The 18631-nt window shown below is 42.1% G+C and overlaps 1 protein-coding gene across 1 annotated transcript in view; it reads left to right on the plus strand.

Annotated features, from left to right (window-relative positions):
- GRM3 (glutamate metabotropic receptor 3) overlaps window positions 1-16962 on the plus strand; it is a 97685-nt gene extending 80723 nt beyond the window's left edge. Inside the window, exons 4-5 of the mRNA XM_021689737.1 lie at window positions 3810-3984; window positions 16889-16962. Of these exons, the coding sequence (XP_021545412.1) occupies window positions 3810-3984; window positions 16889-16962 (249 nt within the window). The remainder of the gene's footprint in view (window positions 1-3809; window positions 3985-16888) is intronic.
- The last annotated feature ends 1669 nt before the right edge of the window (window positions 16963-18631 follow it).

Here is an 18631-nt window from a genome sequence, read left to right on the forward strand (position 1 = left end):
AATTCAGCCCCTACGGCCCTCTTTGAGAAAGCCATTCCGATCTCATTGCCAAAACTGTCAAAGACTGCATCATCTGAGACTTGACTCTACTTGTAAGGTAACACGTTAGCTTGCCAGGGTTTTGTTGAGGCTGACAAAAAAGCCTTTATGACTCAAAGCAATAGTGGTAGCCAGAGGGTCGGCATTGGCTCTGGTCCCTTGGGCTCCACTCCCCATGAGCTGTGCGAAGTGGGCCACATGACCACCACATAGACAGTGGTGGCAGCACAGGGCAGGGACCGGGAGCTTCAGGAACCTGAACCTTCCATAATGGATGATATGCTGGCTCTTTGCTCCACAAATAGGCGCTGTCTCCGACTTCTAAGTCTCTTTGCTCTACTCATATACCTGAAAAGAAAGTCCAGAACAAAGGCAGTCAGGGCTTGTGCTTGAAAGACATTTTAGAAGCACAAGACACCATAGAGAATTATCTTCCAAAAGAACAAACAGAACTTGCTATGGGACTGGATGTGTGGGTGTAAGAGAAAAGGCAAAATCAAGGATGACTCCCAGGTTTTGGGCTTGCACAATCGGGTGGGATTTGATGTCACTTACTCAAGTGGAAACATTTGGGGGAAGGGATCCGTTTTGCTCACAAATTAATCCCAATATGCCTAGTACATATCCAAGACAATATGCCAAGATAGCAACTGAATATATGTCTGGAAGCCCAGAAGACAGGTTGGAACTAGTAATAAATATTTGAACAACATCAACATAGGACCTATTTAAGCCAAGGAACTTGATGAGGTGATGAAGAAAAGAGAATCCAAACTGAGGTCTGGGACGCGCCAACACTTAAAGTTCAGGGAGAAGCAAAAAAGCCAACAAAGAAAACTAAGACAAGGAACTTTCAGTGAGGGAAGGAAGGATGTCTAGGAAGCCAAAAAGAAGGAAGTAATTAACCACGTCAAATAGTGCTAGGAGTTTGAGGAAGATCAAAGCAGCAAGGGCTTCAAAGAGGCAGAACAAAGAATTACAGATAAATACAGACTCAGTAGTATGACTTATTAAAGGAACTGGACAATTGAATTTATGAGGCTACTACTTGGGCTTGTAAGAAGACTAAAAGTTGTCAAATTAAAACAATTATATTAAATAATATGCTGCATAAACTATGACCAACATGCATCTTTAGTTTTGCCGCCGCTTGCCCCTTTAGTATTCTATGAGCATAATAATCCCCCACCCCTGGATGAAAATCCCAGTGGGCACATTCAAATCCTGAGTGTTCACCATATGTGAGGCCCCATTCTGGTGCTGGGGATAGAGCAATGAATGAAAATGCTCACAAACTTTGTAGGCCCATGAATGTGCGCTCTTAGGTAATATGGTCCTACAATCATTTTCAATGAAAAATAGTCTCTATTAGGAAATTAAAATGTCTAGTCCTGGGTAATTCTCAAAGCCATACCTTGACTTAACATCAATCCTCATTTTCTCCCAAAGTCCGGCCTGCCTCAGGCTGAGAGCCTGCAGTGCCTGACTTTTCTTTTCCCTTTGTTCACACTCCCCAGTCCACCAGTTGCTGTTTCCCTCTCAGCCCTGGTTAAAACGTAATAAGGAAGAAGCAGGACAGTTCTCACATAACTGGATGGTTTTATGATCTCCACAGTATTTGTTAAACACACATCCTTAGGATACCTGGAAGGTGATTAAGAGTTGTTTTCATGCAATCTTCAGAAATTTCCAGCTGCTTTCTTTTCTCCTGCTGGCCCTTGAGTGAGTCGGCTGGCAAATCCTATTCTAAGTTGTCCCTTGTGGCTCCATCCTCAGTCCCAGGGCACCCAGGTATACCCTGCCACTGGCCTCTTTCTAGGAAGGACTCCAAGCTCCTCCACATGGGCTGAAGACTACCCTTGATGGCTCTGTCTAGTGTGGCCCAGCTTGTCCATACATGACACTCACATATCCTTTGTTTTGATAAATTCTTACAGTAAAGGACAGTCTTAGTATAGTAGCAAGCTCTGCCAAGAAAGTAATTAGTCTTTTCTCACCTTCTAGATTTCCAAGACAGGAATCAGGCTCCAAACCAGGGCATCTTCCCCCTGCAGGAAAACCTCAAACCTTCTGTGAATGGTCATAGTGAAGCTCTCCTCTCTAGGCCTGAGGTGAGGAGATGAGCACAACCTTCCTTCGGAGAGGAAGGGTCTACAACTCATAGCATGGCTCTTTCCGATATATCTTCCTCATAAAAGCCTCTCCTCTCCTTTTAATGTGTTCGAGTGTGGGCAGCTTCAACGTTATAGACATGTTTTTAGAAAAGGTTTCCTTGAAAACTGGCACATTTGAACTTGCCTTACCCTCACAATAATATCTGATATCTCTCCTCTTGGCTCCACAGTCAAAGCTGAGGATGGAGAAGTAGAGTTCTAAAGGAAGAAGACAGTTCTGATATTATCTATGTAAAAATAAAAACAAATTACACCAGAAATTGGGCTTGCTATAAATAACACAGTTATGATTTATCAAGGCTTTTACATTGTGGAATGAGATAGTGGACTCTTTTCTGAGCAGTTAGCAAAAGGGAAAGGAGCCTGCAATGCGGGGGCCAAGTTGGACAGTTAAAAGGGAAAAGAGGTTTAAAATAGAGAGGACAGATTGTGCTTTTAGCATATAAAGTAAACCCAGAGTCTGAAGAATTATGCTATAAGTATAACCTGAATTTTTTTTTTAGTCAAAAACAGAATGCAGCCTCCTAATGTTATGTGGCTTCTCCAGTTAATTGTTCAGTCTTCAGGTTTCTTTGATTAGAGAAGAAGGTCGGACACTTTAGGGCATAAGAGATTATGCTACCTGGTAACAGCATTGCCTGGAGAAAAAGGACAAAGAAATCTAAAATCACCTTAGGATTTACCATAGCTACTCTGAGTAGAAACTGATAGAAGAAATAATTAATTTCTATTTTTCAGTACCGAAAGCAATAAAATATGTAGAAGCTAATATAGGATTTTCCAGAAAATGTATGGGAGCTGAAGTTAGGACAGTTGATGAGATCAGTGAAGATGAAGAGTGAAAGCAAATGAATGAATTAAAGACATGCTAAAACCTAGTTTTGAGGTGTACTTTCAGGGGAGGCAAAGAGGAAGCAAGTGAAATTCCTCTGTCAAGAACAGGTGTATGGAAGCCTAGAGAACAAAATGACTGAACAGTGAGTACCTGATGTATCAAAATTCCAGAGAGGTGCCAATGAAATAATTAAAGATGGGTACCCCAGAAGAAAGTTGACAGTGTTCCCTGATTTTGAGTAGGAGAACCAATAGCTGATAGGTAGAACTCCTAGCAAAAAAAAAAAAAGAGAGATGGAGAAAAATGTAAAAGGTCCCAATTTGTTCATGATTATAGTAAACCTTAAACAAGCCAAGTTGATTGACTGAAACCATCAGCAATCTGGTCACTTCATCACTGAATATTGATATTTTACTCTTTAGGATTCTGACTTAGGTGGTTCTGCAGAAACATCTTTCCACAAATATAAAGAAGAAAACAAACAGAACAAGAAAATCCATGTAAAGTCTTGGCAAGCTTTCAGGAGCACCCGACACAAATGAATTTGTTTACAAATCTTCAGTGATGTTTCCATAAACATCCCAAGCTCAGAAGATCCCATTTAGTTATTATTTTGGTTTGGTTATACTAACAATAGAACTGTGAATGATTTGGGGTTTTTTTTTTTTTTTCTTACTTTGGTCTTTTTTCAGTGTTCTTTTCAGTAGGCCACATGATTGAATTTACAGCCGGGCATTTAACTAGGCCACCTTTTCTTGTAGGTGCAGACCACAACCATGTGCATCTCCGTTAGCCTAAGTGGCTTTGTGGTCCTGGGCTGTCTGTTTGCACCCAAGGTGCACATCATCCTGTTCCAACCCCAGAAGAATGTGGTCACACACAGACTGCACCTCAATAGGTTCAGTGTCAGCGGAACGGGGACCACGTATTCTCAGTGTAAGTACAGAACTCGGCGCTGACCCGTCCGTGAACGGCACCGAATAGGGAGCACACTCAGAGGGGAAGCCAAGGACATAGTCAGGCAAGGATAACAAACGTCCATCCCCGTGAACAATCTCAATTTGATTTTAGTAAGTCCTGGTTCAACCACATGTGTCAGGTACCGTGCTAGATGCAAGGGATACAGAGGTGAGTAGACAAATCAAAGCTCCCGTTTTGGTAGTGCGGGCAGTCTAGCAGGGAAGACAAACATTAAATTCGCAGCAGCAGTTAGGATGTCTGGCCACGTTGTGGAGTCAGAGAACCTACTCCCTAGTCCTGACTCTGCAATCAGTTCAGGGGGTAACCCTGAGCACCTCACTCTACTATTCGCAGCCTTACTTTACTCATTAGCCTAGAGGGTTGGACCAGACTGGTGCTCTGTAAAGGATGTTCTATGTCACAGAGATGATGAAGGCGCTTCATGAAAAATTTAAAAGGGAAGATGACTGAGTAAGATGGAAAATGGTACATCCTAAATACCCCCTTGGAAGTTCAAAGCACCTCCCTGAACGTGAGCGTGTTAGTCTTAAGAAACCCTAACGCAAGGCAGCCTGTTTAACCTCTATTTACTGTTTCTTAAACGTATTCGACCACAGTTAAACCAGCTAATGTGTTCCCATGGAACACCCTTGAAAAATGCTGGAGTACATCTTCCTCGGGCTTCCCTGACACGATGCTTTTCAGCTACGAGCCAGCTGAGAAGCAGTGTCAAGGGCAGGACAGCAGAGGAATGCTCTAGTCCACGCGGTCTCTCCTGCTGGCCTGCAAATATCTGAAACACTACCCTTAGCGAATCACTCATTTAATTATTAGGCACAAGGTACCTAAAGGGGACAGCGTTTTAAGCCATTTTCAGCTTCTCTGTGGTATGAAGCAAGAGAAATTCACTGTGACAAGGGTGTGGGGGGGGGGTGGTGAGGGAGGAGGGGTGAAGCCACAGGAGGGGGAAGGAAGACTGGAGTGACAGAGACAAATGACTACTTCACCATTTTGCCTCGAGTCGATGGGAAAGGATGCTTCAAAATAGCTCAGCATCACAGACCAAGCAATCACATTAGTGCCCCAGTTTCTGCAACAAAGTATGAAACATAACAGGGCTGCCCTTCCCCCAGCAAACAAAGGCAAGGCTTCGGGCTGAAAGCAGGTGTTCCCGGCACAACTCCACATGGAGTTAGGGTTGTGGAGACAGGGATAGGGTGGAGATAGGGAGATAGGAATGTGACTGTCTTTCCAGCCACAAGTGCCGGGTGTCCCCATGGCTGAGTCCCAGGACAAGGTAAAACTTGTAAAATAATTTTCCCTGGACCTTAGAGAAAACTGCTTATTTCTTGAGCAAACAAATCTCTTTTCTAGAGCCCAACTATAACAGCTGGCGAGTCCAGACAAGAAAGAACTGGCAATAACAAAACAAAACAACAACAATAAGAGCAGAAACTATCATTAACTGAGTGTTCTCTATCTGCTGTGCATGGTGCTCAAGGTTACACACACGTGTGCACGTGTGTTGTAGGTTATTTAATGCACACAATGCCCGGACATCCAGAAACCAGCATCCCACATGCTGAAAGTGGCCCAACTGGAATTTAGAGTCAGTTTCTCTGATTTCAAAGGCAGTGCATCAAACTACTGTATCAAACTCCAACAAGCCACTTGACTCGTGCAAGCTGGGGAAGTTAGGTCCAAGGTAGGCTTTACTGGGAGAACAACAGGAAAGTTACCCTAGGCTCGCAGCAAGATTTACTTCCGAGCAAAAGTCATCTTGTTCTCAGAGCTCAGAGTTCCTGGTTGTTATTCAAACAACTGAACAAGGTCCCTAAATCTTCCACACACATGGATACATGCAAACCTCAGTAATTTTGAAATGGCAGCATTTCCTGATATATATGCTAGGAATTAATAAATTCCTCAAGGGATAACAAGGGCACTTGACCCAACCAAGTCTCTCTTCAGAATTTTAAAAATATCCATTTACACAAAAATAATGTATTTTGACCACAATGGACCTGCATAAAGCTTTCACTCAGAATGCTAATCTGCTAGTGGCCCAATTAATAATTCAAAGTCAGCATCTACCCAGCCCAACATTTTAGAACAATTTTGTTACTCAGTGAAATTTTAGGTAAATTTTTTTTCTTCAAAAAAGACTTCATTTTTTAAATAGTTTTTCTCTAATCTATATTAATGAAGTGTTATTAAAATAATAAGGTGAAGAAGTAGTCATGTGATACCTCTGGGCATTTCAAAGTGTATAAGTAAATACATTAACCCATTATTTGTAATTCTTTATCTTTTATTCAAAATAGTTTTACTTGTGGGCTCATACTTCTCAAAGATATACAATGATTCAAGAATCAACACTGGGTTTCCTGACTTGTGATTAATATCTTACCCATTTTAATAAATTAGAACTACAGTCATTGAATTCACTCATTCATTAAATGCTTGAGTACCCTCTATACAACAGAAATTTCTAAGCACCTGTGTACATAATGGTGAAAAGGACAGACACCCTGGTCCCATGAAACTCGGTGTCTGGACCAGTTTTGTCCATACTGTAATGTGTAACCCATTAATAGGTCATGAAATTTATGCAGTATGTTTGGCCGGCATTTTTCAGAAGAAAAAAATATATATTAGAATCATTATATGTAATAAGGGTAAGTAGTATTTCATTAAGTTTGCTCCAGAGGTGACGTATATATACAAGGTCCAAGTAAAATGTTTACTACTGTGAATTGCAACCAAAGAAGTTTGAAAGACACTGGCCTATGGTATTTAGTTTATAGATGAACAGTTATTGACCTACTGTTGTAACCATTTAAGCAACCAGTTTAATTTCTCAGTGCCTGTTTCCTCCATTAAATATTTGGCTCAATTTATATTCATTTCCCTCCTAAATACCAGGAAGTACATGGTTTTATAAATCAAGAAATATCCTTAAATTGCCCTGAGTTCATTAGCTAAAGCATATGTTTTACTTAGTTGGCACATAATTTATGTTCTGGTAAGTATTATTCAGGCATTTTATTGTTTTGAGTTATTGTTACCAATATTGCTGCTGGTTTTCTAATTTAATCCCTCCAGATGTAAAAATAACAACTCCATGTGTTGATGAGAATAAGTTAGTGTAGCAACAGGGTTACCCCCCCAACACACACATATATCTAGTTAGCTATTCCCACATGGCAAACTTCCCCAAAATTTTGTGCCTTCAAAACAATAACCCTTTTAAAAAATTAAAAACAAAGCACAGTAACTCTTTTATCATCTCACGATTCGGTGGGCCCGGAATTCAGGCAGGGCTTGGCTGAGCAGTTCATCTGCTCTTATGAGGCCTGGACTGGGTCCTCCTGTGGTTTCAGCTGAGACTGAGCTGATCCAGAGACTACAGTAGTTCTAACTCACACTTGGCAGCTTGGCAGGATGCCTTGCCACGGAATCATAAAGAGGATGACAAAGCCTGTCGAGATTCAAGGGAAGGTCCATAGACCCCCTCACCTCTGAAATAATTTGTGGCCATTTTTATTATGCCACTTTCACCCAATCCTTCCTCCAATAGTGCAGTTTTATCAGGAATCACAAAGACGGGACACACGCAATCTTGTGTAATGCCAAGAAGTTACCCAGGCTGGGAGGTGCAGCCAAATTCATTCCCACTTAATTCTCAGGCAACAGTAGCAGAAATATCACATCACTTAGGAGCCTGGGTGAGCCACCTGACAGCAGCTAAGGGGGCTGATAGCAGACAAAGTAATAGGATTGGATTTTAAAAGCTGAGCCATTGCTCCAAAAAGTTGAAAAACATGACCAAACTTAGAAACAGGCATGGAAGAAAGGACGTGGTTAGGGACATCTCGGAAAACTCATGTTCTGCAAAATGTTTACATCCTGCTAAGTGCAAAAGAGAACAATTTTAGTTATATCTGATTAGCTATACGCAGTGGGAGTCAAAATAATACAAATGAAGGGAACATTAATTTTTCTCTATTAAGTACACCCGTAGGCCAATGGCTTCCAATATTTGTGTACCATACAGACAACCAAAAAAAAAAACCCTCTTTGAAATGGAGTTCCTAGGCCTCACCCAGAGATATGCTGAGTCATATGGTCTGGGTCAAAAGCAATCTGGTTTGTAACAGATACTCCAGCTGGTTCAATGGAAGTGGCCCAAGGGAAATATTTTGAGAGCCTCGGCCTAAACCATGCTGCCTGCTTCATCTGCTGTGATCAGTGCAGGACAGGGAGAGCCTCTGAGAGGGCCCTCAAGGAGGAAGCAGGCAGTGGGATCAGAGGGCGAGAGGTGTTCTGAACTCCCATCCTCTGCCTCGTGATGCCAACAGCCACAACCCCGTGCAGCTGCCATTCCCCCAGCTCTCTCTGGAACCCTCCAGAGAAGGCATTTCTGGCACAGAAATGGGTCACGTGGCCCACTTTGCCAAAGACAGGCAATCAAGAACATAAGCTGCAAGTGTAAGTAGAGCTGCATAATCTTGAAGGAGACAAGCTGGATGTACACGTGAGGTTATGCAGCAGAAAACCCTACGGGCCCCATGCAGGTCAGAATGTTGTTGACACTACTATGAATTCGTATCAGCCCGGAGTGGGGAGAGAAAGGTGAGAAATGGGGTGTGCCCAATCATTGTCAGAGCCATTATGTATCCAGACCTGGTCCTTTGGGGATGTGTGTTTCTCTTGCTCATGGTGATCATCCAGATGTATGTATGCCATTACCAATAAGAACAGTCAAGAGGCTTCTGCTGACTAATGATGCTCAGATTTGGGTCCCGGAGGAGCTGCAGGTATAATGAGATTGATTTCTTCTGCCAAAACCTTATTCAGAAAGTCACTTGTCTAGGTGGTGAAGTGCGAATGGCTTCATTAATAGAATTATCCTTTACCACAAAGGATTTTCACGTTATAAGGAGCAGTGGTATAAAAAGATCAAGTGAACAGTCTTTCAGAGTCATGCTATCATTTTCCACAGAGCTATAGCAACTGAAAGCAAGCATCTGAGGACCAGACTTTGCATTTGTCGATGGCCAAGCCTTTGAAGTACCCCAGTTAAAAGGGGGCAAACCATTGCTCAAGTCCGAGTATGACTTTATAAAAGAAAAAAAAGGCATATAATGCCCAAGTTTCTTCTCGACAGTGCAAGTCCAGAAAATCAGCATAATAGGCCTGCACTTGACAGTCGAGGGAGTCCCATAATGACAGTATGTACTAGACCGGCCAGGCAAATTAGCACGTTATTTGGCAATGCAGACTGAATTGATGGTCTTCTCTGCCACAGGCATAAGTATATTATAAACATAAATCCTGGCTGGCCAACCCGGGAGGAGCTGAGAGTATTCAGCAAGCTAAGCCATCTGCTGCGTCCAGGCAGAATAGACCTAGTGCATCCACATCAGACAGATGTCAATCCATTTTCCCTTTGGAGGGGAAAGTCACAGGATGCCTGAGAACCTCATTCCAACCTCTTGCACCCCTTCCTCCTTGAGGGTGGGAGAAGAGAGAGACCCTGGCTCTCATAGATGACCCTACATGTATCGGGGAACGGATGTTCACACTTCCCCTTTCTTCTATGTAACATTTCCATTGTATTTGTCTCACAACTGCCTTTTTTAACCCCTAAATCTCTTTACCTCTAATACGTCACTAGGTTTTCCCCTAAGCAAACATAGCCTACCTTCTTTAATAACAGTGACCAAAGGAACTCGAGCTGGAAGAGAATGCTAAGGATCATTTATTCTAATAACCATATTTCGGGACGGGAAAACCAGAGCCCTGTCTGTTAGACACTTTAAGGAATTCGATAAGTGAAGTCACAGATAAAACTCTCAAAAGCGGCTATGTGCCTCTTCTGGCCTCTCTGGATTTTCTGCCTCAGCTCAGTTACCAAATGCACGTCAGAGATTATTCTGACAGCGAGAATCTTAGCATCTGCAAATTCAGTGATTTCTTTTTTAAATTAGAAGCCTTCTCTTCAGTGCCACACATGGCAGCATCTTGTTCTATGGGCATAGGGGCGAACGTGTATTCCTCCCAAAAGCCCATTCCGAGAAGTTCAATGGCATAAACCATGTCCATCGGAGACCCCGGGGACCCCACACCTGGGCTACACACAGGGAAGGTGTGCTATTCCCGAGGGGCTACCCACAAAGCTGCCCAGAAAACGTGCTCTGGTGAGGACAAAACAATACTGTTAATGGTGACTGGCTAAATGTTTATGTCCACGATAAAATTTCTCTCATTTAAATAGTAGTTTAAAAGTAAGCATCGTTTGTTTTTTTTAAGCCTGTCTTGCATTAAATGACATTGTACAGTTCCCTTTTGTCCTCTATCATTGAATACAATGTAAACTCAGTAACTGAAAGAGAGCCCTTCAACCAGCGATGCCAACAGTCATATGCATTTCCATGTAACTCCAAATTTATTAACGCCTTTAGGGACGTGGTACAATGCTCACAACTATGCAGATATGTTAATTAAAAAAGGAAATATGTATATAATCAAATACTGCCCGTACATTGACTTCAGATGGTCAATTCCTTAAAGCAAGCAAAGAGTCTAACATCAATTTATTCTGTACTATTTCTCCTTCCAAGTTCCTTTTCATTTTGTTTAAGTGAAATTCACTGGAGAACATCCATACATGGAAATATCTGTATCCCTAGAATGGGAAAATGCTTATATATGGAAATTTTTTTTTAATGTCTCCCCTACCGAGAGTAATGTCAGAGGCTTTGGGATAGGGACTCCTTAGTAGGTAATTTTGATCAAGTTGATGGATAATTTACTCATTCATTCAAGAAGCTTTTGGGCTGAGGCTCAGCTCTAGGCACTGGGGATGTGGTAATGAACAAAACAGCCAAACCAAGAATACATAATAAATCAGGTGTTGATAAGCGACGTGGAGAAAATAATGTGGGCAAGGACAAATACGGCTGCATGGGGACACAGGGTTCCTGTTTTTTATACAGTGGCCAAGGAAAGCCTCTCTGATACAGTGCCATTTGACCAAGAGCATGAAGGAAAGGGAACAAGGGAGCCCTGTCTGTATCTGGGGAAATGCAAAGGTCCACAGCTGGAAGAACAGCAGAAAGGCCAAGAGGAAAATGACTAAGGATGAAAGTAGGAGGAGATGAGGACAGAGAGGGGTCAGAGCAGGAGGACCGTGGAAATCACTGTCAAGACATTTCCTTTTTTTCCTGAAAGAACTGGGAAACACGCACCAAGGGTGTGGAATGACCTGACTTTAAAAGCATTGCCTTCATCACTTTGGCTGTGTGGGCAGGACAGGAGACGGACAGCAGTCAGAGACATAATTTAGGAAGCTATGGCTGAGTCCAGATGTCCGTGGTTCACGCCAGAGGGTGGCAGCAATGGAAGCGAGTGAAGCGTTCAGATGCTGTATGTAATTTGAAGGTGAAGCTGACAAGATGAGCTGCACGAGAAGAGAGGACGAATGCTTGACATTATTTTATTAGAGTTTAACACTTGTGGCCTGATTTTGATCCCTAGACAAAGTAACACATACAGCTTTTAGTAGCTGTTTGAGGCTCAGGGTAAAGGAGCTTCTGATCCTTGCCTGAAAACACATTTGGGTAAGAAAGAGGAAAAACCAGAGACGTTGGGCAGCTAAGAGGAAGCAAAAAGGATACAAACTAGAATAGCACAATAGATTACTATCCTTCCATTTTCACATTATTTATCGCACATCCACTTTCATATGCCTTGCGGGGTGGGGGGAGGAGAGAGTAACAGAACATGATTAGAAAGAAAGCATGATGGGGCGCCTGGCTGGTTCAGTCAGTAGAGCACTTGACTCTTGATCTTGGGGTCATGAGTTCAAGCCCCATGTTGGGTGTGGAGCCTACTTAAAAAATAAATAAATAGATAGATAGATAGATAAATAAATATACATATATTTTTTTTTTTTTTGAAAAAAGGAAAGCAAGCATGACAGCTTATCATGGCAACAGTGAACTGGGGTGTTTAGTCAGAGACCAAGTGGAATTTCTGTTGATAAGGTAATTAAGCTGTATTCTGGGTCATAAAACAGTACATGCCATATTTTCTCTTTCCGTGAATCTTGTCTCACAAAAAATAAGTCACTGAATGAAGAAGGCTTTGCATTCATAATCTCTAACTCCACATTTGGAAATTAAATCTTGGGTCTGTAGATTTTTATCCCACATCATCATGAATATGATTTCTTCTTAAACCTACTGTTAAATTTAAGACCATGACTCAAAGCATCTAGCCTCGTTCCTTAATAACTGCCACTGTGAAGTCTGACATAGCAAGGCCACCAAAATGGTGGCAGTCGTGTCATCATCTGCGCGGACAACTGGTATTAATCAGCAGATGAACATCTGGAATGCGCCCTTGGGGCCCAAGTAACATCAAGGTGATGAGTAAGAAAACAGGTTCAATAACAAAGCAGGAAGACAAAGCAACAGACAGCTGGTAGAAACTGAATTCCATGACCATAGCATTAAAATATCTAAACAAGCAGACATGCTGGGAAAAATTATTTGGGGTTACCAGGAGCAAGGAAACGGAACAGATGGGAACAAACTGGAATGTCTGTTCTGTTTAAATGTTTGTTTTACTTTTTACCCCGAGTCTGCTATATTACACAGTTATCGTAACACACTGATTCTCAGGAACCAAGTCTCAGCCACTAAATTGACTAAGAGACTTGGCATCCATAAGAATCTATTAAATATGTTTAGCATTGATTGAGGGCCCAAGTACCTGAAAAAAATGGGGTCATTTTCCCCACAGCCTGGCCAGCCTGTGCATTACGGGTGGAAGAGAAATGGATTTCACAGTGTGAGACAAAGCAGCCTCTTGGCTGCATTGATTTCCAATGCTGCCCCTAAGTGTGTGAAGTAAAATCTGCCTTTTGATGGGTGTGAATGGCCCTTTTGTGATCAATGGTGGAACTTATTCGGTCCTTTTCCACTATCTTCAGTTTTTACATTGCATCACACCACCTTAGCCTGGAGTGACTAACACCTGCTGCTCACCCCCCACCCTCCCCCTCAACAAAGCCAAAAATAAGCCAGCATACCTCTTATTTCTGACAGAAAGTATGATTATAGAAATCTGCTTAACTGCACTTAAGAAAATGGGCTAAACTTACACCATTAAAAACCTCAGGAGAATTTCATTAGAATAATAGCAAAAGCTCATCACAAACACACGCATGGAAATGATAGTACTTTGCTCTCCCCCAGATTTCACTACCTTGGGGAATAACAGATGGGCTAAGACGGGAGGCGTATGTAAAATATTTATGAAAGGCAAAGTAATTGAGATAGTAAACTCATAAAACAGTAATTTCCTCTACTATATTCAGCAGCATGGACAAAAATGAGGATATTTTTTACATAATAAAATAAAATGTGCTGGCAGAAGCTACAGACGAACACTAAAAGAGAAGCAGAAAAACACAAGTTACCACCCGCTTCAATACACTTAAAAGTAGGGAAGAAATAACTACAGAAAGCGTCTGGTGGGGAGGGGGTTTGCTGCTGTTATTCCTGTTAAGAAAAACCTTGAATTTGTAGGATGTGTATTATCAAGGCCTGCCATTGCTGTGAATTTGTATCTTCCTCTCAAAGAGTTTCAACACTCTAACATAGGGCGTTCCCTTTAATGTCCCTGTGATGCAGGCAGGTGAGTCCAAGTTCTTCTGCAGATTTCCATAATGGTATCAACAGGGGTCCAGGGGAACACGATTTGAAACTATAGCAGGATTTTCCACGCAGCCACCTTTGTAGCCCCCGTCCTTCTTACTCACCTAGTCAAGATCCACTCGAGTTTTTAGAAATTTAGAATGCAGTGAGCAAGAAAAATCATAAGATCACACTGAAGAACCGAGCTCCAAAACAGTATGGGGACTATCACAGTAGGTTTCTGATACAATCTTCAAAAGTGCCGAAGGGAAGAGGGTATTAGACTTATCCAAGATGGACACAGAGGGGCATGAGCATACCAGTCCCTGGTTCTCCTAGACTTACCCCCATAACCTATCATTCCTCTTCAAGCTCTGAAAATGAAAAGTCTGCACAGAAATAATAAAACTTGATCCGGAAAAGATGAAGAGATTAGTCAGAATGTCAAAGGCACCATGCCTGCCACGGGATGTACACAGCCTGGGCCAGTTCTCTCCGCAGGGGTGGTGGAAAGTCATTGTCACAGTGTGGCTGGAGAAGCAAAAAGCCCTACCTGTCCCAAGACAAGACTGCCCCTACGCCTTCTCTCTCCTGGTCATTTCTTCAGGTGAAAATATTATTTCCTTCTCGAAACTTCCATTGGTTCTCCCAGTTCTTTGAAATGCAACCATTTATACAGTCATTCAGAGAATATTTATAGAGGTTCTATTCCATGACCAGCATTTGGGATAAAATAATGAAAAAGACAGAGCCCAGCATATTTTCTAGTCAAGAATATTAATAGACATAAGACACTAACAACAACAACAACAAATAGGCAAGAAAAAAATCAGTTTTAAAATTAGGTAATATGACAGAGAATTACTGGCCAGCTATTTAAATTAGGTGGCCTGATGATAGCCTTTTCCAGGAGGTGATATTTCAGATGCAGATGACAAGAAGAAAGCTGACACGTGATGGAGAGAGGGAAGAACATTCCTGGCAGAGATGGCAGCTACTGCCAAGGCCTGCCATCGCTGGGATGTGCTGCGCTTGAGGACAAATGCAGGAAAAGTGGGGGAAAGAAACCATGGAATGAAATGATTACAGAGCGATAGGCATGGTCTCAATCACCCGGGGATGTGTAATCCGGAGGAAGGAGAGCACAAAGGAGGCCATTATTAAGGGAGCACAGGGAGGTGACGGACATTTCAACATACTGTCACTGCTCTACGGAGAATGTGTGGCAGGGCAGCAAGAGTGGAAACAGACACCAGCAGCACAATTGTCCCGGCGGCCAACAGCCACATGATGGTGGCTCGGCCCAAGGTGGTGGACGCACAGATGGGTAGGCGGATGTGGAGAGTGAGTTGGCTGCGCCACGCAACTGGTCTGACGTGGGAGGAAGGACAAAGAAGGAGGGAAGTGTCACCCTTAGACTTCTGGCTCGGGTCACTGGCTGGAGAGTGAGGCCATTGACCGAAGAAAGGAAGACTAAATGGGGACAGGTTAGGGGATCAAGAGTTACCCTTTGCCACTTGATTTCGAGAATGCCAGCAGAGCACACATACTGAAGAGCCTGGCATGCCTCCTACGTTTCCACCTGATGGTGGTCGAACGTCACCTCACCTTGTTCTTTCTCTTGCCTTACCTAGCTTTCATGAAGCTAGGGTTACATAAAGTAGGAAGAAGCTTTACAAGGAATAAAGTAAAACCCTCACATTTGAAATTATTATCATTATCCCTTTCCATCCAGTATTTATCTCGCACCCGCTGTGTTCTTCACTATAGAAAGATAGATTATGCCATGTTTTCTCCCAAAGTTGTGCCTTTTAGTGGGATCAGATTGTAAAGAAAATTGAACCTGATCCTGCAAATGATCAAAGGAAAAATATCTCCAAGAGTTAGCATGTCACAGGACTCTGCTTAACCTCAATCACAGAGACTTGTCTTTACGGCTTTTCTTACACACCTAGCTGAGCAATCAATGCAAAGTTGAGAAGTCGCCAGTTCCCTAGTGGTGAGCCCGCTGAAAGACTTCAGTGCCCCAAATATGGTGACTGAGCACATCATCTCAAAGTTTATAATTAGTTTCTCCTTTGTGTTTAAAGAAAACCCTATGGAAAATGCCATTTTATGGGGCAAGAATATTTCCACTATCAGGCATAAATACTTCAGCAGGAAATGAGCTTATATGATTATTAACCAAGAGAAATGCACTTAAAGAATGGGAAAGCTGACGTCAGCTTGATCTGGGCTTTGGCCGGGTAGCCAAGAGGATCAGTTCCTTCTCAGCAAAGCATATCATCATGGACAGGCCAAGGGATGCAACATAAACAGCTCTAAAAGGAAATGAAAGGCCATCTCTGATTCTCTTGGCTACATAGTTGCGCAGCCCATGGAAACTGGGGCTCCTTGCTTTTTTTGTCCTCATTCAGTAAAATGACAAAGCCGTATGTAGATTTCTCATAAAAACAAAACCTTTAAATTAACAAGAGATATGAATTGCATCGAGGAAAACTAAATGCCGTAAAAAGAACGAATATACATACCCATGTTATACTCACACCCTGACACTGTCGTCACTGTTGTCATTAACAAGAGCCTCATCCCTTTGGAACGTCTCCCCTTCTGAAAATCGTTAAGAAACTGAGTTCTCAGCACCCCAGCCCTTGCTAGAGTGTTCACAGAGGTTATCCACTTGAGCAATGAAAATGCATCAAACCATTCTGTAAAGCAGTGGAGTTCACAGATGACTCGTGAGACTACGTAAGAGGCATCCCTGCCCAGAGAGAGCAAAAGTAATTGAGGTACTATAAACCGTAATTAATTTAACAATCTTTAAGAAAATTGCAGTGAGCTTTCAACTTTGCACATTCTATCTTAACCAGTTTATAGCTTACCAAAGCTAATTTTAAATCCATGAGCGACTCCTTTCAACAACGATGATGCTCACAAATTCTCTCTCCAAGAGGGACATTAGTGGAAGTATGTGCCAGGATACAAAGCTAATTTTGATCAGAACACATTTAGAAAGCTGACCTACTACAGCATTAAGTCACTTAGCCTTTTCCAAAGCTAAATTAAAAATGGGTTTTTGAACTTAATTTTACCTAGTGTCTGGGATTATCCATTCCATTACCTATGTGGCTTATTTGACTGAACTGAATTTTCTGACCTGCTTTGTTTTCCAGCTTCTGCAAGCACCTATGTCCCAACGGTGTGCAATGGGCGGGAAGTTCTCGACTCCACCACCTCATCTCTGTGATTGTGAATTCCAGTTCAGTTCTCGTGTTTTTAGACTGTTAGACAAAAGTGCTCGCGTGCAGCTCCAGAATATGGAAACTGAGCAAAAGAACCCTAGTACCTTTTTTTAGAAACAGTACGATAAATTATTTTTGAGGACTGTACAGTATATAGTGATGTGCTAGAACTTTTTAGGCTGATTTTAGCACCCCTATTATTAACGATTCCCTGGAACATGGAAATAACCATTGTTTACAAGAGCTGAGCATTAGTGACAGGGTCTGACAGGGTCAGTCTAAACAAAAATATGGTGGCAATATTAGGTAACTTTTTTTCCTATGAAGTTTTTTGTAGGTCCTTGTTGTAACTAATTTAGGATGAGTTTCTATGTTGTATATTAAAGTTACATTATGTGTAACAGATTGTTTTTCTCAGCACAAAATAAAAAGCATCTGTATTAATGTAAAAATATTGAGAATAAAACCTTCAAGGTTTTCCAGCATGGTGGATAATGGCTTATTCTTTTTTAATCACTCCAAGTAATCTGAATATGTTGACTTTAGATTATTTCTATTTTTAATGTTGGATGTAATTGTCTACTGTGCTTCTCTTTACACCTACATACGCTCTGAACACAAGCTGTTACCCTGCTAGAGAGTTCTGAGCGTATCTGGACTTCGCAGATTACAAAGATCAGAATTGGACGACACCACAACTATCCGGCTGTGTCAGTGGCCAGGTGACAATACACATACAGGTTTCTTTAAGCCACATCTGTAGGGCAGCCCAGAATTTGCCCAAATGGGCCTCTGATGCAGTAAGTAGAGGGTTCTTGGCATGCAGACACTGTGGCCTGCCGGGGAAGGCTGGATAGCTCTCATTTTCAAAAGCATAAAGATGGGAAACTATTCTAATAGAACTATTCTAAACTAACCAGGAAGTTACTAGGAAGGAGGCTGGGAAAGCATCCTGTCAATCCATTGGAAAATCACTCTCACCACTGAGAGCTAAATGGGGCAATAAAATGCAGGATATGTTACGTTCCAGTGCATTTCCAAAGTCTCAGTAACAATACTCAGGCACACAGGTTTGTCATTAAACTTAAATATTTTACTAAGCGCAATACAGGAGTGAACAGGCAAAGCATGGATAAAGTAAAACCAGCTTATTTGTACCCAGACTTTCCTACTTCCCCTTGTAAACCCTTCAGTCACAAATCGTTTATCAGTGTAGGAAAATTCACTAAGAACTCATCTTCCTGCCAGGTCGTATTCCAGGTACCATGACTAGAGAACATACTCATTTCCTGTGGCTGAGTTAACAACTTACCACAAACAGGATCACTTAAAGCAACAGAAAAATTATTCTCTTACAGTTCTGGAGACCAGAAGTCCGAAATCAGAGTGTTGGCAGCACTGTCCCCCACCAGAAGTTCTAGGGGAGAATCCATCCCATTACTCTTGTAGCTTCTGGGGTTGTCAGCTTCCTTGGCTTGTGGACCCATCACTCCAGTCTCTGGCTCCATCTTCACATCACCTTCTGTGTGTCTGTCTAGCTTCCCCTCTGTGCATTTCTGATGACAATACTTGTAATTGGATTTAGGGCCCACCTGGATAGTCCAGGATAATCTCATAGCAAGAGCCTTATATTAATCACATCTGCAAGGGCCCTTTTTCCAAATAAAGTAACAT

This window comes from Neomonachus schauinslandi, chromosome 12 (genome assembly GCF_002201575.2).
Source record: "Neomonachus schauinslandi chromosome 12, ASM220157v2, whole genome shotgun sequence".
NCBI classification, from domain to species: domain Eukaryota; kingdom Metazoa; phylum Chordata; class Mammalia; order Carnivora; family Phocidae; genus Neomonachus; species Neomonachus schauinslandi.